At 42.2% G+C, this 27347-nt stretch overlaps 1 protein-coding gene across 11 annotated transcripts in view; it reads left to right on the top strand.

Annotated features, from left to right (window-relative positions):
- The first annotated feature begins 3124 nt into the window (after window positions 1–3124).
- SLC18B1 (solute carrier family 18 member B1) overlaps window positions 3125–27347 on the top strand; it is a 125836-nt gene continuing 101613 nt past the window's right edge. For 6 of the 11 annotated variants that reach the window (XR_010599665.1, XR_010599664.1, XM_065588660.1 and 3 more), the window contains exons 1-9: window positions 3127–3402; window positions 4920–5062; window positions 6539–6634; window positions 9824–9897; window positions 13420–13567; window positions 16049–16205; window positions 17993–18129; window positions 24574–24675; window positions 26138–26229. Coding sequence is in view for 9 of the 11 variants with exons in the window: in XM_065588660.1 (XP_065444732.1) it covers window positions 3357–3402; window positions 4920–5062; window positions 6539–6634; window positions 9824–9897; window positions 13420–13567; window positions 16049–16205; window positions 17993–18129; window positions 24574–24675; window positions 26138–26229 (995 nt within the window). In the remaining 2 variants the exon portion in view is untranslated. Of the gene's footprint in view, window positions 3403–4919; window positions 5063–5671; window positions 5920–6538; window positions 6635–9823; window positions 9898–13419; window positions 13568–16048; window positions 16206–17992; window positions 18130–24573; window positions 24676–26137; window positions 26230–27347 lie in introns of those variants that run through there. The other 5 variants (XM_065588664.1, XM_065588667.1, XM_065588666.1 and 2 more) reach the window with 5 other exon arrangements.

Genomic DNA, 27347 nt, shown 5'->3' with positions numbered 1-27347 from the left:
GGGATAGGGACTTGGCAATGAGACTGAACCTGACCCTGACACAGCACTGGACCATGCCTGCCACAGAAACACCCTGGGGCCCTGCCCCTTTTGTGCCAGGCACACCAGATATGGGCAGGGAGGCTCAGTCCTGCAGCAGGATCCAAGTGCAGAGGGACTTAGTGTGGGAGTATCCAGATGGGGGTAGTGTGGGGGGGAAGTCTGGGTGCAGGCAGCTCAGTGGGGGATCTGGATGCACAGGGGGGTGCCAGGTGCAGGGGCAATGGGAGTCTGCAGGGGGGACCAAGTGAAAGTGGTTGGAGCTCAGTGGGGGAGGTGCAGGGGAGGTGGGGTTGTTGTTCTTAAAGTACTGCACAGGATGTTTCAGGGGAATAAGGCAAACGCCACATTCATTGGTAATACATGCATCAATCAACACTGTATCATATGCATATGATCTAAATTACACTCATGCACTCACCTACAAACACACTCCATCTTGTTGTTGTTACCAACTAGTTGCTCCCCTTAACTTCCAAGGGGATCCGCATGCTGGGCCCCCGTTTCCCCTATCCCAGGGATCGGTAACCTTTGGCATGTGGCCCACCAGGGTAAGCCCCCTGGTGGGCTGGGCTGGTTTGTTTACTTGCCGCGTCCGCAGGTTCGGCCAATTGCGGCTCCCACTGGCCGTGGTTTACCGCTCCAGGCCAATGGGGGCTGCGAGAAGCCACGGCCTGCACATCCCTCATCCTGCAGCCCCCCATTTGCCTGGAGCCGCGATCGGCCAAACCTGCAGATGCGTCAGGTAAACAAACTGGCCTGGCCCACCAGGGGGCTTACCCGGGCAGGCCGCGGGCTGAAGGTTGCCGATCCCTGCCCTATCCCCTTCTCTTCCCCATCCCATGCCCCTTCCTTCCCCACTGCCTCTGTCCCCCTGCCCTGCCTGCCCCACCATGGGCACTCACTGTTGTACAAGATGAAGGATGGCTCCCAGCACACAAAAGGGAGCTCAACCAGCACTAGGACCCAGAAGGTGGTGTCCAGCTGCAAAGTCCGGGGAGCTGAGCAGCACCTTCTTTTTTCAGCCTGGCTGTGCAGCGCTGCAGTCACAGCATAGGTATGCTCGTTCCACCCTCCTCCCCAAGGCCCCACCCCTGCCTCCTCTCCCCAGGTGAGCATGCTGCAGCTGTGCTCATCCCCCACCCTCCAGCCGGCAAACAGCTGATCAGCAGGGAGGGGGAGGGTGGGAAGGGAGCAAGCTATGAGAAGAGGCAGGGGACGGGGAGCTTGGCTGTAACTGCAGCAGGAGCCTCAGTGCCAGGAGCATCAAGCTTCTGCCCCCCGCAGGAGAGAGCGGGGGTGGAGAAGAGTGGGCCTGGTCGGGGCCTCCCTGGAGTGTGGGCCCAGCTCCATGGAGCCATTGGCTCCATGTTAAATCCGCTACTGCAGAGAACTTGTGGGTAGGACAAAGCCTCCTTTCACCCCCATTATCTGAGACTGCAGCCATCTTGGCAGAAAGAGGGCGTAAGAACTCTCTCTCTCTCTCTCTCTCTCTCTCTCTCTTTCTGTAGCTCAGAAAGACTGAGAACAGAGAGACTTTTGTTTTGGACTTTTAAGATTTGGGAATTCTGAACCATAGTCCTGAGGTAATGGCCTTTAAATAGATTTCCAACTGCTCCTTTCATGGAGCTTAATTAAAAGGGAGACATACTTATGTTAATTAGTGTGCTTGGGTTCTCATTGCCCTGATCTGAGTAAGCACACTTGTTGACACCCAGGTAGGATAATGTAGGATGAGGTGTACCTGCAGTACCACATCTGGCCATGAGGGAGGGCATAGGGTGGCCCACCCCTGTACATGAAAAGTGTCCATTATAACATAAAAAAGTACACAAACACAAATGAACAAGTAAGAGGAAAAAATGAGACTATCTTGAAGCTTTGTGAAATTTAAAGTTTTCAATTTGCACCCTATAGAAGTTTCCTTTTGAGTTAAAAGAGAACCAACCTAGGCTGAAACCACTAACTTTCAGCAGGTCAGAAATACACATTAGACTACTCGCTGGTTTTTTTTATTGAAAACCTAAAACAGGTAACATCCATCCCTACCCACCCGCCATACCCAGATTCCTGTCTTCTTTGGATGTCTTCCAAAATTGTTCCTCACTTTCATTGTTCCTGCAAAGGGGGACAGCTGGCCTGCTGCCCTATTTGTGTCTTCACATGAGCAGAATAAGTTAGATCTGCTTCCCAATATACACCTGGAAACCTTTGGGAGAATGGGCAGTCTGTGTGGACCCTCTGTTCAGCAGCACATCAGGAGAGGGCCTCAAGATGGGATGAAATGCCCCAGTCTACACCACATGGAAGAAAAATCCAAAGCTTCTGTCTGAACCTTAGCCCAGAAAAGTATGAATTGCTCCTGTTCATCTGCAGGAGATGTTGACCCTAATGATGATGTTGTAAATCTCAATGTTAACTATTTAACTGCTGATCAAAGCATAAGCAAAAAAAGATCTACACATTCTACTGGAAATGACATCTCTTTTTGGCATCATGAATGATTGAAGCTTGAGTTATAGACAGTTCCTGTAGGTGTACCACCATAATGAGATCCAATGACTGGAACAAGAAGCAAGAGAGGGTGCAACTTTTTAACAGTGAGGGTAATTAATCATTTGGAACAATTTATCTAGGGATGCAGTGAATTCTCCATCACTCAGAGACTTTAAATCAAAACTGGATATCTTTCTAAAACATAGCTCAAACAGAAGTTATGGTCTTGATGTAGCAATTACTGGATAAGGTTCTGTGGCTTGTATTATGCAGGAAGTCAGACTAGATGATCATTATAGTCTTTGTCCTAAATTCTATAAATGTACTTTGCTACATGCTGCACACACACACACCCCTGTGCTGCTCCCACAGGTTTGTCTGTCGGTTTGGAACACTGAATGATAGAATAAACAAAGAACATTTACACTGATGTGATTCCAGTGATCAGGTGTCATGTCCCTGTTGCTGTGACGTTAAATTCGCAGCTGTTCTTTGTAACCCTTCACAAATTCTCAGGGTAGAAAAAAAGACAAATATGTACTAAAGCCGCTGATTTGCGGATTAAGCAAATATAGTGAAGCAGCATGTGCCTGTCAATGAAAAACTGGGAGGGAACGGTAATATCAGCAGCTTCTCCCGTGCGGCTAATGATTGGGTTTAGGGTGGGCTGAGCATATTTACTAACAACATCTGAAGCTGCTGCCTTAAATCTGCTCTCCGCTGCGGTCAGGATCTCTTTCTTGTGCAAAACCGGGATAGCCAGAGGGACGTTGGTACTCTAGTAAAGCTACATTGGGTTGCGCTATCCAGGACCCCTCGCTATGGGCAGCCAGGAAGCAGAGACCCAGGAGACTTTGCAAACCCCAGGTGGGAGTAGTAGAGTTTTTCTTTCAGATCCTGCTCTCTTTAACCTTTTGGGTTGCGGATGTCTTCCCTCCTACTCCCGCCCCCCCCCCCCCCCCCCCCCGGAAATAGGGTGACTACTTCACCCAAGCATTGTCTGAACGCTTCTGAAACCCCGGCTGACTTCTTTTGTTTAGATTAGTGGTTTGCGTTTGCTTCAGGTGGGACCTGATTTTTCTGATTAACTGCAACTTTGGGGGCAGAGGACCCGTTTTGTCTGCACTTTTTTTCCCTTTTGTTATTTTTTGTAACTAAGCTCTGCACATCGGAAGAACTTAGAACTACACTAAGATCACCCTCTGGCACTTCTTGCCTTTCATGTTTACATCTCACTGTTGAAATTGACCCATTTCATCTTCTATTCTGGGGTAATGTGTTCAATTGGCTTTTTGTCTTTATGTGAAGTCTAGCTGAAGCTCAGCAGGAGCTTTTTGTCTGTTTATAAAGGCTATGAAGGGATGAACTTGAAAGTTTCTTGCTGGCTATTTAAAAACTCTGACCCTAATTGCGACCCTATCTAAATAATGGAAAGCCTGGCTAGTGGAGCCGGAAGCCAGACCTGTTAAATAACTATCTGACTGCACCTTGGAAAAAGAGCAAAAGGGTATCTTTGATTTTCTGGGAACTCTCTTCTGGCCTCAACCTCATTCTGGAGTGCAAAATATCAGGAACACTTAAAATATACACCTGGAGGAGTGGAGAGAAAGAAAGCAAGTACATTTAAATACTATCTATTGCAAACTTTCCTTGAAGGATACAAAGAGCTGGCAGATGACCTACACCTGTATCTTGAATGTTTCTTACATCTTTATTTGCAAGCTGATTGTTTCTGGGCTGTAAAACAAAGTGTATGTGAGGGATGAGGTGCAGACTTTTTATAGCACATTAATACTGTGTAGATAAAACACTGCAACTTTATATGCTAGATGTCTGATCAGGCAGCCACTACTTAGGTGGACAGTTCTCACTCCCACAAGTAATCCAATTCATTTCTTTGGAGCTATGTGTGAGTCGCAGTGGCAGATTCTTTTGTCATTAATGCTGCAAGCTGCTCACTGTGGAAAAACACTGGGAGACTCTCAGAAGTCAAAGGGACTCTGGGTGCAAGAGGCTATACAGATAGGGTTGTGGGGAGGGCTTCACTTAGGCTATGTCTACACTGCACTTTCCTCATTAAAACTTTTATCTCTCAGAGGGGGAAAAAACCTCGTTGGGGGGGGTGGTTTTATTTTGTCAAGAAGAGTGGCTACACTGCTTACCTTACAGCAGCACCGAGGCTTGTAAGCTGTGCAGTGTAGACATAGCCTTGTAAAATGGTGCAGTAATATATTCATAAAATGGTGGGTTTTATTACTTTTAATGGCAGAACATCAATTACCATTTCCTGAACCATAGGTTTAGGTTACTAATTCCGAATTCCTGGAGGGCACATCTTTTGTAAACAGACAGCTTGAAGTTGTGCCTAATACAAATGTCTTTAGTTCTAGAGTTCAGACCAGAAGTTCCCAGTGAAGAGTCAAGCAGATTTACCAGAGATCAGCTCTTCACAATGGCAGCAACAGCTTGTTTAAACTTCAGTTCAATGATTTGCTATTCAATCCTGGGGCCCTTTTTTCCAAGAGAGGTAAATCAATGTACAGCTCTGCAGACTATTATTCAAATTACCTGTGTATTTTGTAGAACTTTAAAAAAAAAATCAGAAATAACTTTATAAAAAAAGTAATCAGATCATTTCTATTGCAGCATCACCCTTAGAGGCTACATGTGAGCTCAGGCCCCTATTGTGCCAGGCGCTGTAAGAGACAGTTCCTGTCCCAAAACACTTGCAGCCTATTTTAGATGAGGCAGACAAACTGTAGAGAGAGGTGAAGTGATTTGCCCAAGGTCTTGTAGCTGGTCAGTAGGAAAACCAGGAATAAAACCCAGGTCTCTTGACTCCATTCCAATGCCTTATCTTCTGGATCACTCTCTTCCCTCTCCTCCCCCATCCACTTATGACTTCCCCCTCAGTCTTTCCCAGGTTAAAGTTTGCCAGGCTGACAGATAGGAAAACCACCTTTACTGTCATATTAAATGGAGCAAACTTGATGTGCAAGTTGAGAAAAATAAATAAATGTATGTAGAGCCCCATGAAACTTCAGAGTAATCATTTTAGAGCAAATCCATTGCTCAGAGAGAGAGGGGGCAGGCCCTGGTCAGTTGGCCAGATCATCCCCACCTGGGGCAATGCCTACAAGAGAGGGCTAAGGGTTTTCTCCTGAAACATTCCAGTGTTCCACCCACCTGCTGCATGAAGTGATCTTCAAAGCTTGCCCCCAGATGGTGCATAGTCACCAGGATCTGTGAGAGGCTAGTGCTCTCTGTGCAGAGGCCTTGTACCTCTGTTCCAGTGCTGGAGTCACCGTGGTTCTCTTTCCCTCTGGCTGTGTAGCTCCAGTGGAAAGGAAAAGTAAAGTGACTGAACGTATTACCTCTTCCCAGGTAATTTCTATAAGGCCAGAGGGGAGATGTTGTCGTCTTCCCCCTGCCCAGTCCACACCTCATCCTCTGCATGGATCCCAAATTCGCAGGGTGTCCTCTGTGGCATCCTGGGGTATGTGGGTAGGGGAACCATGCTGTGGAGACAGCAGATTCCTTCATTTGCCCCTTTCTTGCAGGGGGGATGAGGTCTCTGCACACCAGGTTCCACCTGTATACGGACTTGGGGAATGCGTTCTGTCCCTGGGTAAGGTCCTACTATCTGACCTGTAGTGCAACACAGCAACTTAGAATTTACATCCTTTACACCTGCTTCCACTTGGAATAGATGCTGCTTCTGCTCCCGACTACAGAAATACTGAATTGTGGTGCCAGGTGATTTTAAATTGCTGTAGAGTTACTGCTGAATCTCCCACTCCTTCTTTTTTTAATGCTTTGACTGTACTGGCAGGTACAATGAAAGAAGGATAAAGATGTAAGACTTGAATAAAAGTATTTTACCTAATGCTATCATTTTCCTTTGTGTACTGAGGTCTGTTTTTTTTTTTTTTTTTTTTTTTTTTTTTTTTTTTTGTCCATAAAGTCCATAAAAGTCTGGCTGTCATGATGTTTCCTTTTACAGGCAGAGAAAAAGGGTGCCAGTGATACAGTTGTTGGACTGATTTTTGGATGCTTTGCTTTATCTAATTTCTTGACTTCTTTAATATTAGGCAATTATGTAAGTATGTTTACAGTTTTTCAGTACTGACTTAATTATGGAATAGGACCTAACAACCTTACGCAGAGTGTGGTCCAGTTAAACCAATTTGACTGCTGACAGATATAAGTTTGCTTTTTTAAGCAAGTGAAAAGATACATTAAAATAATAATGTCCATACTGGGTCAGACCAAAGGTCCATCTAGCCCAGTATGCTGTCTTCCAACAGTGGTCAATGCCAGGTGCTTCAGAGGGAATGAACAGAACAGGTAATCATCAAGTGATCCGTCTGCTGTTGCCCATTCCCGGGTGTTTAGTGGTCAGGAAAAACTAATTATGTGCACTCTGAGACTCACTCCATACTCTAGTAGATGTATTTATGTTGTCGTCCTATCTTCCAATTGCTTTTACAGACATCCATGCTCTTCCTTTAATGAAGAGCCTGGACACCTGTAAATTCAGCTAGAAACAAGGAAGATGTTCAGCAGAATGAGACTAAGTTGCTCTGCTGACCATCAGCAAGTACTCTACAGATCACAGTAGAGAAGCTGCTCTTTTTTTAAAAGAAGGCAGGTTTTCTCTGACTGCACATTCAGCCAGCTGGGTTAGGAGCAATAGTCTGTGCGCTGTTTTTACAGCACTGGGTTCTCAGAGGCAGACCTCCTGGGAGAAGAGGTCAAAACTAAGACTGTCAAGTGATTAAAAAAATTAATCGTGATTAATAGCACAATTAATCACACTATTAAACAACAATAGAATACCATTTAAATATTTTTGGATGTTTTCTACATTTTCAAGTATATTGATTTCAATTACAACACAGAATACCAAGTGTACAGTGCTCACTTTATATTTTGGATTACAAATATTTGCACTGTAAAAATCAAATCATATTTTTCAATTCACCTAATACAAGTACTATAGTGCAATTTCTTTATCACAAAAGTTGAACTTACAAATGTAGAATTATTTACAAAAAAATGCATGCAAAAACAAAACAATGTAAAATTTTAGAGCTTGCAAGTCCTCTCAGTCCACCTTCTTGTTCAGCCAATCGCTCAGACAAATAAGTTTGTTTACATTTGCAGGAGATAATGCTGCCCTCTTCTTATTTACAATGTCACCTGACAGTGAGAACAGGCGTTCTCACGGCACTGTTGTAGCCGACGTTGCAAGATATTTATGTGCCAGATGCACTAAAGATTGATATGTCCCTTTATGCTTCAATCACTATTCCAGGGGACAAGTATCCATGCTGATGATGGGTTCTGCTTGATAACAATCCAAAGCAGTGCGGACCAACGCATGTTCATTTTCATTATCTGAGTCAGATGCCACCAGCAGAAGGTTAATTTCTTTTTTGGTGGTTCAGGTTCTGTAGTTTCCACATAAGAATGTTGCTCTTCTAAGACTTCTGTAAGCATGCGCCTCACCTCATCCCTCTCAGATTTTAGAAGGCACTTCAGATTCTTAAACCTTGGGTCAAGTGCTGTAGCTATCTTTAGAAATCTCACATTGGTACCCTCACTGCAGATTTGACAAAACTTAAAGAAAGTGTTCTTAAAATGAACAAAATGTGCTGAGTCGTCACCCGAGACTGCTTTAACATTAAGTATGTGGCAGAAAACAGAGCAGGGGACATACAATCCTCCATCAAGGAGTTCAGTCACAAATATAATTAATGTGGTGCGTGTTGTGTTTTTTTACAAGTGTCATTAGTATGGAAGCATGTCCTCTAGAATGGTGGCCGAAGCATGAAGGGGCATATGAATGTTTAGCATATCTGGCATGAAAATACCTTGTAATGCCAGCTACAAAAGTGCCATGCACATACCTGTTTTCACTTTCGGTGACCTTGTAAATAGGGCAGCATTATCTCCCATAATGGTAAACAAGCTTGTTTGTCTGAGTGATTGGCTGAACAAGAAGTGGGACTGAGTGGACTTTTTTTGTTTGAGTGCAGTTATGTAACAAAATCTACATTTGTAAGTTGCACTTTCACGACAGATCACACTACAGTACTTGTATGAGGTGAATTGAAAAATACTATTTCTTTATCATTTTTACAGTGCAAATATTTGTAATAAATAATATACACTTTGATTTCAATTGCAGCACAGAATACAACATATATGAAAAGATATATAAACATCCCAAATATTTAATACATTTCAATTGGCCTTCTATTGTTTAACAGTGCAATTAAAAGTGTGATTAATCGCCATTATTTTTTAATCTCAATTAATTTGAGTTAACTGCAGTTAGTGGACAGCCCTAGTCAAAACTGTGGCCAGAATATGCTGTAATCAATCTCTTTTTGGAGTATCTTCTTTTAATTTCAATTTTGCCTGTCTTTTTGTGACTAGTACTCAAAGACTAGTACTAGCTACACTATTCTTTTTTTTTTTAAAGTGTGTTAAGAGTATATTGTCTTTTGCCCCTCCTTTTTTTTGGGGGGGGGGGGGAGGAGGAATAGTACTTTTCAATGAGAGTGGCATTAGACATCTAGTGTTTCCAATGGGAAGTCCCTTCAATTTACAAGAAAAAGAATAAAAGCCCTTACCGGTAAAAAGTGGCTGCCAATAATGGCCCATACACCTGACTTTTTAAAGCGGTGCCACAGCAAAGGACCCTGCTTAAAGTGCTGCCCCTTTTGCCCATGACAGAATGATCTTTTCCCTGAATAATTAGCCTTTCACAGATCCTGTGTTTACTGCCTTCTGGAGCTTACATGCCCTGAGCTGCATACCCTGTTGTCTTGGGTTAGCAGCTAGTATGTTAGATAGATGAGCAAATGGAAATGGCCATTTTAATCAGCTCCCCATTGCCTACCTTAATAGCACCATTACTGCCTGCTATAGGCAATGCTGGATGTATGTGAGTCACTCTATCTAATCAATATAAGAATGCTGGTGCATTCTGCCACTGTACAGAGGCTACAGCAAATGGCAGTGAGAGAGTTAGCTCTACCAGTGACTTACTGTTGGGAAAAGTAGGTTAAGTCACTTAACCATTTAGAATATTTTTAGGTTTGGTTACAAGCTAAATGTGGGGGGAGTCTGATTCTCTGCCTTTGTTCTGTCAATGACTTTTCTAGAGCATGCACACACAGTGTTTTGATTTCATAACAAAACTCCCCAAATAAATTTCCTTGATTAAAATTGGACTGGAAGTAATTAAAATGTAACACTTATTCTTCACCAATTGCAGCTTGTACAAATTGGAGCCAAATTCATGTTTGTGGCTGGGATGTTTGTCTCAGGATGTGTTACAATTCTGTTTGGGTGAGTGTTTTCTTGTTTCTAGTGTGCAATTTGCATTGTGTTCTAATCATATGGAAAAACAGATGGTCTTGCTGTTCAAACTCAGGGCTAGGAGTCAAAAGACCTCAGCTCTGTTTCTGACATTGGGCCGATGACTTAACTTCTTTGTCTTAATTTTCCTTCTCCGTAAAGTGGGAATAATACTTACCTAACTCCGGGGGCTGAGACCCTCGGCTGGAAGATGCCATAAATGCAATTTGCTATTTAGTTATTGGAAAAACCTCAAGTAAGTATGGTAATAAGTACATAAACAATCTACCTCACAAAATGGGATTTTTAATTGTTTTAAATCAATTTGGAAATTGGAAATTTTGCCTGGCAATTGTAGGGTCTAAGGCACCAATTTGAGCAACATGTGGCTTTATTTTTAAAAAGTGTCTATTTCACAATGCTGTGAAATCAAGTTCAGCTTTGTGGGGATGCTGCTTGGCAAAACTATGAAGAGCAACAGAGGAAGGCACTGGAGTTCTTCACAGGGGAGAAGGATGCGGTGTTTGGCCCTCTGCCCCCAAAGGGGGTGGGGGAGTTGGAGGAGGGCTAGAGATTTTCCCTCCCCTTCCCAGAAGCAGGTGGGAGATGATAGAACTCTCCTTTTCCCATTCAGGCACTAGGGGTATGTCTACACTGCATTGTCAGCCTGGGTCTATAGGATCTGAGACTGCAGACTCTATCTTTTGCATCCACACTGCATAGTGAACCTAGGCTTACAATTTCTGGACCTGGGTCTTGCAATCATGCTGACACATCCATACTGTGCTACACTGATCCCAGTCCAACATTATTCTTGGGGCATATTCCAGGCTTCCTAGTGCAGCCTCTAGCTGTAGCCATTCTAGGCCTTGTTTCACTGTGTATTGTGGGAAAACTTGACTGTCCATCCTACGGCACTTGGCAGGCTGAGACAACTTCCAGTCAACACATCCAGCTGAGCCATCTTTGGGTCTACACCCTCCCAAGAACCAGAGCCACAAACATGGGTGAAGCACCATTGGAAGAACTGGTCTAGCTTGCACTTTCCCTCCCATTTCAGGAAATGGTAGTGTGTCCATGAGACGCTAGTGGATATTTCGATAGGGTGTGTTTGGTTTGTGTGGTGGGGTTTTTTTTGGGGGGGGGGGAGGGGGTCCTACTGGAGGCACCTCTCAGAGGGGAATACAGATGTAGCAAAGTCCAGCTGGTGGGTGCTGTTAATGATTCTTGCTATAGCTGCAGATTTTCCCCATATGTTGACTGGTGCTTCTGGAGCAGGGCCCTGAGAACAGACTAATGGGATCAGATCATTTGGACTTGGGATGCCCAGCAGCGTCTCCAGAACTTTCACATGAAGAAGCAGATGTTTCTGGAGCTTTGTCAGCAGCTTGCCCTGACACTTCAGCATCAGGACACATGTGAGGGAGCCAGGCTGGTCCAGAGCAAGGTTGCTATAGCCATCTGAAAGAACTTCTATCCCTGACTGCTACAGATCCATGGCTAACCAGTTTGGTGTTGGCAAATCAATGGTAGGAGCTGTGCTGGGGGATGTTTGTGTGGCAATTGGAACTGAGATTTACCCAAATGTTAGTGGGCATAAACAAAGTCCCTGAAATAATTTTGAGAGAACGGACTTTCCAAACTGCACTGGGGCATGGTTGGGACTTGTGTCCTTAGTTTTCTCTCCTCAAGGAGCACATGAGTGCATAAATGACAAGTGATACAACTTGATCATTATGGAAGCCCTGGTTGACCACAGTGGCATCCATGAATTAGCCTATGTGGGCTGTTCTAGCAAAGTGCATGGTGCCAAGGTTTTCTGCAGAACAGGACTTTACCTTAATGGACAGGCTGGGACACTATTCCCACTGAATGAGATACTCTATTTAGGACTAACTGTCCTCACTGTTGTTCTAGGGAACTCTATGTACCCCTTATGGTTTTTGAAACAGTACCCTGATCTCAGAAGGCCTGGCAAAAGAAAGTTAATTAAATCTTCAGTAGCTGTAGAATGGTGGTTCAGTGTACGTTTGGCAGATTGAAATCCTGCTATGGCTGTTTACTGGATCATTTGGATGCTAGTGTTATGCTGTCCACGTTATTGTGGCTTGCTGTGCTCTTCACAACATCTGCGAGGTGAGGCATTTCTTCAGGTGTGCACTCAGGCTTTTACTGGATTGCTAGACCAGTACACCTATCCTAATGGAATCAGGATCCACATGCACCATGGAAATCAGGGATGCTTTGTGCAGCCACAATGTGGGCTTGCCTCGCCCCATGGTTGAGGGGAATAGTAAGTGTGTGAATATATGCAAATACTAATGTGAAATATCATCCGTGGTGTGATGGATCCCATTCACACTTCCATTACCACTAGAAAAATTCTCAATGAATTTAAATGTATGGATGCAATGGAATATATGGTGTTCTTTACTGTATAAAATGGGCATGTGCTTCAGCCCACTGTTTTTTGGATTGCTGTTATGTAGTTCAGCTTTAGTGAAGGTAATAAACAGCTATCATGACGCCACATCTTTGTGCAAACAAAACACTTTAATTCTAGATATGGTTTTAATAAAAACAGACAATATTGAACTACTAGCCAGCCCAGCTGCCATCAAACTCCCAATACGGGGGGAGGAACTGCAAAAAACCGTGCATGGTGCTCATTAAATCACTGCCAAAAAAATGAACAATTGTGACACACTCATTGGTGGCTCACTGCTTTGTGTCAGTGACTCTTATCAGACCTGTCCAAGTCACTACACCTTACAGGTTGCTGTCATAGTATTTGTCTTTTTAAAGAAGATTGTGTGAGATGTCAAATAACAGCTTATACCGTACTGGTCATTCTAAGCATTGTGAGATGCATCTGCAGATATTATTCTCAAGAAGTTGTATGTATAAAATATGTAACTATTATGTTTAAAATGTTACTAGGCAGGGTTGATAAACTAGTTTCTCCCAGATAAAGGAATATTGACTTACCGATGTGCCTACATATCTGATGTAAAATTAAGCACTGTGAAAGCCAAAACACAATGGGAACAACATCTGCATGTAAGTCACCAGGAAAAGCCAGGCTGTTTTTTTTTTTTGGGGGGGGGGGAAAGGGGGAGGTGAGTAATTAGCATGAGAAGATGGGTTTACAATGCAGTGTAGACATACCCTAGAGATACTGGAGCTTCTTATGTATCAAATACATGCAAAAGCTGGAGCACCCAAGCAGGTCCTGGGACAGCTCCTTCCACAGCACCTGAGAGTGAAAGTGGAACTGAGCTTCTCATCAGGACACTGTCCCTGGACTCTGATGGAGGGGGGAGAGCCTGCATTGGCTGCTAGGTGTCTAAACTTTTGAAACTCTTTCTTTATGTGATAGGCAGGTAAGAGTTATTCCCCATTTAACAAAGGGCAAGTGACTTGTCCTGTGCTTTGACCACTAGACCATATTGTTTAAAATTATCATTTTGGTTTGGTTTGTTTCATTTTGTTTTTGTTTCTTTGTTCTTTCAGTATGTTGGATAGAGCACCTGATGGACCAGTATTCATTGGTTTGTGTTTTCTGGTTAGAGCGATGGATGCCATAGGCTTTGCTGCAGCAGTGACAGCATCATTTTCTATTCTAGCAAAGGCTTTTCCCAATAATATAGCTACAGTAATGGTATGTACAGAACTATACATTATAGCCAAATGTCCAGAATAAGTGTTTTAATGACTCTCATATCTTTATGCACTTTTGCGTACCAGACAGCCACTGTAACCCTACAGCTCATATCAGGTGTCTAATATAAGCTCCTCCAATTTAAAAAGCCTGACAAAAATCTCTAATTTGAATTAAAAAACTATATATGCCTGGATTGAATAAATGATTCAGGTGCAACAAAAGTTATGCAGGTCCTGGAACAATGGAAGGAATAAAGATGTAAAACTGAGCTAATTCAGTAACACATACAGGACTGTTAAAATAATAAAAACCTTGATGTCTTTCTGAGGATTAGTTGAGGAGAGATTATTATTATTATTTTTTTAATTATATTGTCGTTGTGATCCGTTTACCGGCCTTGTTTGAAACATGGGTAGGATATTGACAGACAATGTACAACTTGAAAGCATTTTAAAAATGCAACCACTTAATCTAGTCTTCATGGAAACTGAATTCCATATGACATAACACAACAAAGGGAAATGTCTTGGCTTATCATATAGCTTTCTGCTTCAGGATCAATCTGCTTTAACTAGGCGTTTCAACAAGGAGTTAAATCATTACATCTGGGATTTTTTTTATTCTAAAGTTCCTCCATTCTAGTGGGGACTGTTGCAAAGTGCCCTATGCTGTTGTGTCTAGCTGCATTGGTGATGGCTTCACTAGGAGTAGACCCAAGGGAGGGCATGCTGACCCAGCTTTGCATGATACTAATGTTGTGCCCTTGCTTTAAAAACAGCAAGCCAGTAGCAAGAGGAGGAGGGATCTAAGAAGTGGATATGGCTGGAGACTTGGAGAAGGAATTGGTGCTGCTGTTCAATTAGATAGAAGTAATCATAACTTTTTTGTGGGGGGTGGAGTGCGTGTGGGAGAGCTAAATAAAAGTTTACTTTAAATCTTAAATCCTCCATCTCCTTATACCAGACTCCAGTTCACAAAGGTACTTTAAAGGTGGACTTGCTGAACTGGGGCCCCTGTCACCTGTCAGTCTTGTTTCTCCATGAGAGATAACACTGAAGGGCAGACTTATCTCCGAAACCTGTGAAAATAACTAGTCATTGCTAGTTAACACAGCAAAAATCTCAGAAGTAGACTACCACACAGACACTACAGCATTGTGACATAAAAAACAAAAACTGCCCTGCCCCCCCCCCTTTCTCCAAGCAAATTAACTCAAAGGAGACAGAGTAGAGACACAAGTCTGATATACATTTAAGTTTTACCCATATTTTAATTATGGGTGGCATTTTTTAACCAAAATAGTTATACTGGCAAAAGCCTTTGTGTAAACAGTAATACAGTATAAAGGTGATTTCTATCAGTGTAGTTTTTCTCCTTCCTGCATAGGAATAATGATGCTGGTGAAAGCACTACCCATATAGTGCAAGCAGTACATCTTTCTAGTGTAAACATGCCCTTATGTGAGCTTTCTTGTCACTGTTCTATTACTTCCCAGTGGATATTATGGCTAACTACTTTTTCCTGAAGAGAGAGAGAGAGGAAGAAATTTTTTTTAGTCTAAGTATAGGTTGATCCAACGATGTAACTGAAGGGTAGTCAATTATTTTTGTCAAAGTCCATTTTTTTTTGGTCAAGGTATAGTCATGGTCCAGACTCCAGAGAAGAAAATAAATAATTAAAAATATGATAGATAAATAGATTTTTTGAGGTCCATTCAAAAGCATCTGATGGTCTGGGTGTGATCCACAGTCCACCTATTGACTACCCCTAATGGGGACTAATAGTATTGTAAGAGGAGACTAAGTCCACATAGGTCCCCTTCATCCTATTTTTTGAGGTAGCCTCTGATAAAAGAAACCAAACTTAGTGGATCAAACATACCCATTTTGTGACTTGATGGACTTCATTAGATAGATGCAGGGGCTGAACTTGACCAATTGTATATAGGTAAAAAAGTGCTTCAACCTAAGGCATTTTTCACCCAAGCCCCAAAGAAGTGACTTGATGATGATCATCTGCAATATGTTTACAAAATTGCATTCAAACCTGAAGGGGAGAACTTAGTATTTGGGAAATGTAGTCACTTCATTGCTGGCCTCTCTGCAGATGTACTGGGTATATGGAACAGGAATGGAAGTGTTTTGCCCCAGAAACTAGGTATGTTAGGCAGTACTTGAGTAGCTAATACCAAAATATAAGAACTATACTTGGTCCTGTCCTCTCTGTGCTGAAATAAGAGGATCAAATTGCTTTTACCTAGACCACTTTCCAGACTCCGTTTGCTGTCCTTGCATGTGAAAGTGGTTGTTGATGATCTGATTTGTTCTAGCTCTTGATCAATGACCAAGCCTTGCTTCTATCTAGCCAACCTCCTCCACTGGATGCTCCTCATAGGAAGTGGTTTGTCTCCAGACTGTTGCTGAAGAATTCGGATGCACCCAAAAATTGATGTTTGTTCTCTCTCTCTCTCCTCTTTAGGGTAGTCTTGAAACATTTACAGGGCTTGGACTGGTGCTGGGCCCACCTATAGGTGGCTTTTTGTATCAGTCCTTTGGCTATGAAGTCCCTTTCATAGTACTAGGATGCATAGTGCTGATCCTGGTGCCTCTGAACATGTACCTCTTACCAAAATACGGTAGGCTCTTTTTCTTCCACTTCCATTGATTAATATTTCAAATTTGAGATGGATGGATAGATACATACTCCAGTAAAATATTTTAATTCTTCATGTGTATAACTATCTGTATGAGATTCCGGAGCTGGATCAGGCATAAGAAATCTTATGGCAAAATTGCAACGGATTTTAATGTTGCAGGATCAGGTCCTTGCTGAACATAACTAAAAATCATGGATGCACATGGCTTGGAATGAAGCAAATATCTTCTGTCCATCCCTGTAAATGCTAGCTTCCTCTGTTGCATTGAAATGCAGTGAGACTTTTCTACATGTGTCTTAGCTTTGGGATTGGAAATGATCGGTTGTCTTTGCTTAGTAGCATTTTGAGGCTAGTTGGAGTCTTATGGTACCAAGGACAAAGGGATTCCTATGTATTGTATTCCACACAGTGCAAGATATAATTAACACATGGAAGAGAATCCAGTTGCATGCAGTACTTTTGAACTCTGATGCATTTTGGGGAGAAAAGGTAGCTAGAAAGTAACTGTCCATATAATGACAGTTTTCAGAGTAGCAGCCGTGTTAATCTGTATCCGCAAAAAGAACAGGAGTACTTTAGAGACTAACAAATTTTAAATTTGTTAGTCTCTAAGGTGCCACAAGTACTCCTGTTCTTTGTCCATATAATATGAACAGCCTAATGTTAGAAAGTAGTCATCACCAGATTGCTGGAGGATAAAACTAATGGAACAGTTCAGATGTGATAACTTTGGAGGATAAGGACTGCATGGCTAAATATTTGAAGCTTTATAGAAAGCCCACAAGGGAGGGGACGGTAAAGATAAAAAATCACAGGAGAGGAAGCACTGCATATATAATAAGTGTGTATCCTGCTTGCTACCACTACATGGGATATGCTGGTTAACCATTTGTCTGTCTTCAAAAGATGTTTATAGCTTGGATATAAATACTCTGAATTATGCAGCTTTGGAATTCTGCTATGTGGAAATCATTCTACAATAGTCCTAGGTTTTGATCTTGTAAATAACGCATATCAGTAGCAGTCTTAGTACACACACTGAGATTGTGCACATATTGAAGTGTGTTCAGGAACGAGGCAATGGAACATAACTTAAAAATGAAAAGATATCACAATGGCATTTGAAATGTGTCTAGTCTAGAGTGCATATCCAAGGTGCAGGAAGCCTGATCAGTTAACTGCATGCATATGCTAATTGATTTGGTTTGACAACTGACAATCTTTTTTTTTTGTTTTGGTAGCACGTGTCTGAACTAGGAATACCATGAAAAGGGAGAACTTCCACATGTGGTTTTATGATGCACAATGTGTTAACTTTTTTTCTGGCCATTAAAAGAAAATAATTATTAGATTATCTAGTTTGATCTTATGTAATGGCAGATGGTGTACTGTAGAGAGATGGCTGTATTTCATATTTTTGCCTAGTCACTTAATAGACAGTAGCCCAATTACTTTAATCTAAGATGAAGGCATTAAGTCGGAAAATTTTAAGTTCTGTTTTCTTCATTTTTTCCCCCTCTGTCATTTGTCTAGCTTCCAATTTTGGAGGCTTTAAAAAAAAAAAAAAAATCTGATCTTATAACAATGTCCAACCATGAGCTGTAACGGTCTAAATTTTGCTTCAATTTGTTTGAGATTCCCACTGCTTTGAAGATGGCTGTGGGAGAATACTGAATCTTGGAAGAAAGAGTAGGTTATGAGCATATCAAATTAAACACAATCCATGCTACCAAAAGAACACAGTTTCTTTTCTTCTCTTAAAACAGATGCAGTCGCTACCAAGGAATCCTTCTGGATGCTCATTACTCTGCCAAAAGTTGTATTTCTCTGTTTTACTAGATTTTCACTAAGTGCATGTTTAGGCTTTCTGGATCCCACTATGTCACTGTTTGTTTCAGAGAAGGTGAGTCATCTTAATGTGCAAGAGATGGGTTAATGACTTCAGCAATATGGAGTACTTTAATCCAAATATTTTAAAATTAATGTCCTAATAAATTTTATTTTATCAAATGTGCTGGTCATCGGCATTAGCCGAGCTTAATACTGTATTGTTGACTTGCCATTCAGAGTCATTTGATTTCCGCAGTGCTGGGCACTAGCAGCTCCTATTAACTTCATTTGGAATTATGGGAACTCAACAGCTATTACAATCCATCCCTTGCTCTCTTTTAAATATGTTTTTTCCCCCATTTTCCAGTTGCAGAAGATCCTTCCCTAAGGTATTCAAATGGTGACTGCAACTCTCCCTTTCATGCACCCCATCTATCAGATAAAATGAGTAAATGCTTTGTCTGTGGGATAAGTCACTGTGACAGAACATTGTCCTAAGCAAAAGCATCTTATTTCGGGGTTAAGCTGTTTTGGCTCCACCTCTGCTTGTAACAACACAAAACACTTAAACTGTTTCAACAGTCTATTCTGAAGACACTATCTTGGCCTTGTCACTTATCCATTAAGATGGATAAGTGACACTTATTTGTATGCTTGCATGACATGCTGAAATAAAGTGCATACTAACAAAATCATTAGGTATGTATTAATGTTGTCATTGTGTTTCCCCATCAGGGAACTTGAAAACCAAGCTTAATTGCACCTTTGCCAAGTGCCAATTTTTTCCTGATTCTTACCTACTTACTGTCTCTGGATAAGTATGAACAGATAATGCATGTGTGAATGACAGGAGGGTTCATGTTCATGTGATTGGGTAAGATGAGTATTTACAGACTTAGAGGTTTCAATGGAAATAGCTGCAATCTTGGAATATTTGAATTGACTGAGCTCTTCAAATCTAGAATTGTGAATTGTTGATGCCATTGGGCTATAAAACTAGGGAAAGGCAAATGGCAAGTGAACAAAGCCTACTCTACAATATTCTAACTTCTCATTCTATTGTTTTTGCATCTGAGACCCCTTTCCTCTCCCTCCCATGCCCTGTTCTGAATCCCTCTTTATATCACAGAGACAAAGTGGGTGAGATCTTTTATGGGACCAACTTTTGTTTGGGGGAGGGTGGGGGAGGAGAGAGAAGCTTTTGAATTACACAAAGCTCTTCTCCAGGTCTGGGAAGTGTATTCAGAGTGTCATAGCTAAATACAAAGTGGAACAGGTTGTTTAGCATAAGAAGTTAATACATATTGTAAGGGACCATTCAAGGTGAAGTGGCCCATTAACACCCCTGCAGTCATAGGACAAAAAAGTGGAGTTAGTGGGTTACAGATGGTTGTAATAAGCCATAAATCCAGTGTCCTTTATTAAGACCTTGATTGTAGTGTCTAGCAGCATTATGAATTTAAGCTCCAGGCTCATCTTTTGAAGGTGTTGTGCATGTTTCCTTTGAGGAGGAGGCCTGAGAGGTCAGATACAGAGTGATGATTTTGTGAAAAGTGTTCACCCATATGTGATAAAGTGTTTTTGTCTTATCACTTTTCTGTGCAAGTTTATTTGACAGCATAGTGATTGTCTGGTTTCATAGTGATTGTCGGTTGTTGGGGCATTGAGTGCACTGGATGAGGCAAACCACACATTGCAATAGGCATGTGTAGGACCCCTGGATCTTGAAAGGTGTATGTTGTTCCTTCTGTTCTGGCAGGGTCTGGTGCCATTTTGAGTTGGTGGGCCCTAGTCTGTGGGGAGCTTGCTTCTGATGAGGAGCTTAGTGAGGTTGTTGGGGAGGGGATTGTTTCAAGGCCAGAAGAGAGGGTTCAGGAAATATTTTTTTCGGGATGTGGTCCCCATTGAGCATGGGTTGCAATTGTTTAATGATGCCCTATAAGGGTTCCAGTGTGGTGTGATAACTGACAAGTGGGGAATATGTAATCAGAATTTTTGTTTTTCTGTAATGGAGCAAGCTCTCTCAGGCTATTAGGGAGGCCTGTTCTGTGATATAATCCACTCATCTGGTGGACTGTCCTTATTTAGTGAAGGTGGTTTTAAGTGTGTTAAGGTATGTATCTCTGATTTACCACAGAATATGCTTTGAGGGGAATCTGATGGCCTGGCTGTAGGTAACCGATTTCTTGGTGTATCTGGGGTAGTTACTGGACCTGGGTAGGTAGGTAAGGTGATCAACAGGTCTGTTGCATATAGCAGTCTGTCAGGTTTCTTCTGGAATATGTGAGGGGCAAGAGATGGTTCTTCAGTTTTTCTGAAGTCCTTTTGCAGAATTATTTAGCATATTTGAAGTTGTATATATTGGTCAGAGGGCTATAGATGATGAGCCCTCTGGGGATGATGTTTTGTTTCTTGCATTTACTCAGGAAGTAAATGTCGCTGTTTAAGATATTTTTTTTTTTTTTTATGTTGAGGAATTTCCATTTCAATGGCAAAATTCAGTATCTTCCATTGTTGTTTGACTTGGTCCCAGGATATTAGAGAGACATAGTGGAAGAAGTAATAGCTTTTACTGGACCAACTTTTGTTTGGAGAAAGAGACCTACAACCCCAAATATGGTGTGCAGCTCTGCAGAAGGACTTCAGAAAAACTAAGAAACCATCTCTTGCACCTCCCATACTCCAGAAGAAATCACCTCATACAAGAAATTATCATGTACCCCCATATGATGGAAAGAAAAAAATCAAGAAACCTACCTGGAGATCATGCAAAAAACCTCAAATAACTTTTTAAAAACAAAAACTAACCACCGTCGGAACCAACTACAACTCCACAACCCACAGAACTTTGCCTCTGAGATGAACCATGGCAATAGGACCCGCCACATGAATGCTGCATGACAACTCAACATCATCAATTTATCAAGAGTACCCCTAATTGCAGCTGAATTATCTGTACTTTAAAAGGGACCAAAATTCTGCCCCACCACAGACCCTGATACATACTATCATGTAGAAAATTAGAATAACTTTCACGGACTCTTCCTCAAGTATTCTTTCACAACAATGACAACACCTCCCACAACTACCATGTCCCCTCCCACAGTCATAAGAAAAAAAGAATCATCTGACTGGACATCTAAGTTTCCTCTAAGCTGTGTGGTCACATTAAGTGTCGTGCAGGTATTCAGGGCTGTGGCGGGGAAGACATACTTCTCTCCCAGCCCTGGACCTGCTGCGGTGGGGAGAGGCACCTCTCCCTGCTGGCCCCAGCCTAGCCTTGCCCTGGACCTGCTGCGAATGGGGAAGAGGTGCCCCAGCCCCAACCCAGCCCAGTCCCAGACCTGCTGCGGCCAGGGGGGAGGGAGGGAGATGCCTATCCTGTGGTGCCAGCCCCGGAGCTGCCACAGCAAGGAGAGACACCTCTTTCTCTCTTCTCTTCTTCCCCCCCCCCCCCAGCTTAGGGAGAAAGAGAGAAAGCGTGCGCGCGCACTGGAGGGGAGGGGGAAGTCCTCTCTCCCTGCTGTAGTCCTGGGGCAGCCTGCACCCCAAACCCCTCGTCCCTGACCTCACCCCAGAACCCGCTCCCCCAGCCAGATCTCACCCCTTGCATCCCAACCCTCTGTCCCAGCCCTGAGTCCCTTATCACAGTCCCCACACCTCCAGCCAGATCCCCGAACCCCCGCATCCAAACCCCAGTCCTGAGCCCCCTCCCACACTCCAAACCCCTCAGCCCCATCCCCGCCACATGAATTTTGTTATGTGCACCAATATGGAGGTGATGGTGCACATAACAAAATTCATTCCACACATGTGTGGGGAAAATTAGAGGGCACGCTGCTGGACATCCCAGAGTGGACAAAACCACACATTTGATTGCTTCAGGAAAAAAAATAGACTGTGAAATCCTTAACAAACAGCATATCCACCACAATCTTTCCCCTGCCAAGAGGACAGCTGTACAGTTCCTGAAATCCAACCACTAGATAATGATCAAACCTGCAGACAAAGGGAGTATTGTAATTCTCAACCATGATGACTACAACAATGAGGTCAGCTGACAACTTTCCAACACAATAATGAACTTAAAGAAGACCCCACACCACAATCCACCCAGGAATTTTAAAGATACTAACAAATCCTTCCTCAAACAACTCCAAGAGAAACTCTACAACTTCATCCTGCACAAAACTACCCCAGGGATCTTCTACATGCTTCTTGAGATATACAAACAATGGAACCCCGGCAGACCCATCATACCTAGCCATGGCACTCTTACTGAAGGAATATCCGGACTCATAGAAACTATCCTCAAACCACTCACCACGCAAAAGGTCAGCTTTATCCAGGACACATGAAACTTCCTGCAGAAACTCTGCAATATTAAGAAACTCCCTCAAACACCATCCTTGCCATCGTGAATGTCACTCCACTATACCAACATTCTTCACAATGACTGCATCACTGCCTACCTCAAATATCTACAAGCCAATGATCAACACTCAGATATGCACCCCAAACACATCACCAAACTCCTCCATTTCATCCTCACCCATAACAATTTCACATTCAACAACAAACAGTTTGTTCAAAGCATGGAAACAGTCACGGGTATTAGGATGGCTCCCCAATATGCGAACCTCTTCATGGGCCACCTTGAGGAAGAATTTCTGGACAAATGCACCATGACATTTTCATCTTCTCGACAGATGACCTCTAAACTCCCTCAGATTTCCACCACAACTTCAACAAACCACCACCCATCTACTAAACTCTCTATAGAACACTCCCTCACCACCATCCACTTCCTGGAGACCACGATCAGCTTCAACAATGGATCCCTACAGAAAACTGTGTACAAGAAACTCACAGATCACACTTGACTTCACAGATCCAGTAACTTTCCCAAACACACCATGCCAGGCAATCGGATACCACAGAATATGCTTTGAGGAGAAAGTCCAGGATATATATCTTACTGCACTTAAAACTGCCTTCATCATCAAACAAGGACACTCCACCAGAGACATTACATAGATTGCATCAGGGAACGGGCCACCCAAACACCCTGAAAGAACTTTCTTCAATATGGAAATAAAACTGTCTCTGACTGCACAAACCTAGTTGTCACCTATCATCCCATACTGGAACCCATACAGGGTATCATTAAATAATTACAACCCATACTCGGTGGGGACCCTGTCCTGAAAGAAAGCTTTCCTGAATCCCCTCTTTTGGCCTTGAAACAACCCCTTACCTCTCCAAATTCATCATCAGAAGTAAGCTCCCCACAGACCAGAACCCACCAGCTCCTGCTATAGCAGAAGCAAAACCTGAAGACACATCACTATAGCTACAATGATCAATACCCCCACAACGCACCCTTCAAGATCCATGGGTCCTACACATGCCTATCACATGTGGTGTACCTCATCGAGTGCACTATATTCTCCAATAAATAACTAATAACCAGACAGCTATTATTCTCTCAGATAACTCACAAAGAAAAATGATGAAAGACAAAAACACCATCTCACTGGTGTTTGAACACTTTTCATGAAACAGTCACTTCATATCTGACCTCAGTCCTCCTCCTCAAAAGAAAACGGCACAACACTTTCAAAACACAAGCCTGGGAGCTTAAATTCATAACTTTGCTAGACACTAAAATCATGGTTTTAATAAAGTATAGGATTTATGGTTTATTACAACAATCTGTAACCCACTACCCCACCTTTTTTGTCCTATGAGCAGGGTGTTAATGAGCCACTTCACCTTAAATGGACCCTTAGCATATATGCTAACTACTTATGCTAAACAATCTGTTCCACATCTTGTATTTAGCTGTGACAATTTGAGAACCCTTCCAAGACCAGGAAAAGAGCTCTGTATAGCTCAAAAGCTTGTCTTTTTCATCAACAGAAGTTGATTCAATAAAAGATATTACCTCACCCACCTTGTGTCTCTCATATCTTGGAACCAACATGGCTGCAACAACACTGCAAACAACAGAGGGGTTTTTTGTGACTTTTTTTTTTTTTTAAACAAATCAAATCATTAATTTTTTCCAGTTTAAAAGCCATCTTAAAGGGAAATCCTGCTGTAAAATAAATTAACCTAGTAGGAAGATACAAGTGCTATAGTATTCTACTATTAACAAAACTAAAAATTGGAGGAGATGTAAATACTAGAGCCACTTGTACTGTACTCTGAGATCTAGATTTCAAACACTCCAGATTCTGAGCTGTTAAAATGAAGCCTTCTGGATTGGGGGCAAATCTGTCAATTTTTGAGATTAGACTTGAACCATGTGTGTCTGTGGAGTATTGGAACTTGATGAATTGAAGAGATTTGGGGTAAGAGGTAACCCCAAAACTTCTACTGATACGCAAGTATTGAAAAATATATTTCATAAAGAAGTTAAAATTAGTGGCTTCAGCCACTTTGCCTAAAATGTGATTCTTATGGAATACTTCAATCATTCTGTGCGCTTTTTTTTTTTAACTTTATTTTACAGTTCAAATTACCGGCTGGTTATGTGGGTTTAGTATTTCTAGCGTTGGCACTCTCCTACTCCTTGTCTTCACCATTACTTGGGCTTCTAAGTGATAAAATGCCAGTGAGTAAAATCTCTTGTTGCTTGTATAGTGTCATATGTACATGACTAGCTTAAATATGCAAAGTAAAAAAGCAGAGAAGTCTCTTTTCTGAAGTCTTAGACCAAGACCCCAATTCTGCAAAGGGGTCCATCTGCCCAGGCCTTTACACCTGCACTGAGTCCCATTTTCTTCAAAGGATCTGAGGTTACATTAAGATCACAAATGCACTTATTCATTATCTTTACTGTTTCTACATACATTATAGCTGATATACAGCTGAATTTTTAGATGGGCTAAATGCATGGTCGGCCTCTTAGATGTAAAGAATCACTGCTCCAGGTAGAGCTGGAATTGGGGGGGAGAGAGGGTGTGGGGTGGTGAACAAGCTGTCAGGATATTTTTCCCCCCCTTCTGGACAAATGTACTGGCCAGCCATACCTTCACACTCTTAATGAAAAGCTCACTATAGGAATATATTCCAAATAAGCTTGGTATATGTGTGGGCTAGGAGGCTTTGGTGACACAGCCTTTTACCTTTGGAGATCTTTGTTCAAGTCTTATCTGATCACAAGTGCAAATGTCTATTTATTTTGACATAGTATGTGTCATTTTTGCCATTTAGCAGTGACCACGAATTATGTAGCAAAAAGACAATAGGAAAAGCAGAGATATTGAATATCCAAAATTATGTGCATGGTCAACTCTGTATGGCAGCAAGCACTTGACAGTAGTGGGAGCCATTAATGTCACATCAGCATCATGTGCAAACTTACATTTCAGCAGTATTTTTTTTTTTTAAAGTCCTGAATCATCCTGCTGGTGAAAACCAAGCTTTGGGCACCTGGTAGCAGAGCCTGCTTGCAATAGGGTCACAGTGATTTGAAATACCCTCATCTCCTGATTTGTCAGCTGAAAGCTTCCAGATGCAATTCCCACAGTAGGCAGTACTTGCCAGGGAGTGGGCATGAGTTAGGAAATGTACTGATCAGTGCCTCTCTCATACATCCACCTATGGAGCCTCAGTCAGAATGTAAAGGAGTTTTCCACAGGGGCCACTTTTAAAAGCTTCTTTGGGGGTTGAGGTCATCCAGTCAAACTCTTAAATTTTGCCTCTGTTACCAGTCATATCTGCAGCATCTTCTTACACTGGGAGTAGGAGATACTGTGGTGCCATAACTAATGCTGAGTGGCAAATGTTAAGTGTAAGGACTCGTACTCTGTTGTGATGGGGAGAGAATATTAACTTTCTCTAGAAAATTATTGTTCTACATCCCACTTCCTGCTTTCACCCCCAAGAGGTTTGAGCTGCTTCTGAAGGACGGGAAATGCATCTGAATGAGTCACAAGTATCTTCCTTTTCCCTGGTGGGTTTGAAGTGTTCAGAAGTGCCTTAACCAAATTATTTTTGCGTATGTGCTAGTTTGGCAGATAAGAGTTTAGTTGAGTTTGAATTTCTTCAGACCTTTGATTTCTCTTTCACAGCACCTAAGGAAATGGTTGTTGGTCTTTGGAGGTTTACTGACAGCATTGTCCTTTTTCCTGTTAGGACCTGCTCCCATCTTGCACATTGAAAGGTACAGTTTACCACCTTTTATCTCCAACACTATCAAGTGAGCTTTCCCCATTAATTGGCGTTCTGTCTAATTATTACCACTTTATGTAGTCATTCAATGCAAGAGGAGTTTATCTGCTGAGCTTTTGAAAAGATATACTGTTTTCCTTGCTCAAGCAGCAGAACACAAATGTACCTCCAGATGGGAGCATCAGAATACTTACGTACGGTTATAATTAAAAAATGACGACTAGAAAAAATAACTCCTCTGTATTGACCTGCAGCCTTTGCCTCTTCAGAGTTGTACCTACTCACTTTAGTCTGTGTGTGGGGTGGAGAATAATAAAGGTTAGTTTTGTTATTACTGGTAAGTCCTCCAGGACCAACATGGCTGTGGGAGAGCAAAGTGATTTATTTTGTTAGTTCTTGGGATGCATAAGCAACTACAGCTATGTCTTCATGGGTGTGGGTAGAGGGGGGAGGAGGAGGGATCCCACTGAGAGCCATCTTGATGTTGTATCCAAGGGGAGATGGGTACTGTGTGGTGTAGTGTTTTTTACCTCAATGTAGGTAGGTGAGGTAAACGCTATAGCCCGCATTTGGTATTTACCTCAACTAATTACACTGAAATAAAAAACTACATTTCCGGTCTCTCCTTATATTTATGACATTGAAATGCCTCTCAATGGAAAATCATTCCATGCCCCCGCCCCCTCCCCAAAAAAGTGAAGAAAGTCTGTGTTCCATTTGTCAAGCCACCTGTGCTACCCCTATTGTCTTCCAATGACATACTCTGTTACACCTGTGAAATGACCCTGATGGCAAGGGTTGCTAAGGTGTAGAGCTGGTTACATTTTTTTCCTGTATTTTTTTCCTTTTGAAGAAGAACATAACCAATTTCAAACATTTTGGGAGGAGGAGTGAGTGGAGGAGAAACTTCAGGAATTAGTTTGTAGGGTTTTTTTCACACCTCTATCTCTACACCGATGTAACTGTGGACTGCAGAATATTTAGTGTTCTGAAACAAAGACCATATCTTGGATTTAACAACCCCAGGATAAATGTTCAGGGTCAGCAGTTGGTAAAACCATTCTCTGTTTATAAACTAAGCTCCCTGCATAAGGAAATCATTGACGCAAC

This window comes from Chrysemys picta, chromosome 3 (assembly GCF_011386835.1).
Source record: "Chrysemys picta bellii isolate R12L10 chromosome 3, ASM1138683v2, whole genome shotgun sequence".
NCBI lineage: Eukaryota > Metazoa > Chordata > Testudines > Emydidae > Chrysemys > Chrysemys picta.
Note: the sequence above shows the minus strand (reverse complement) of the source record. Positions and strands in the feature narration are given on the sequence as shown.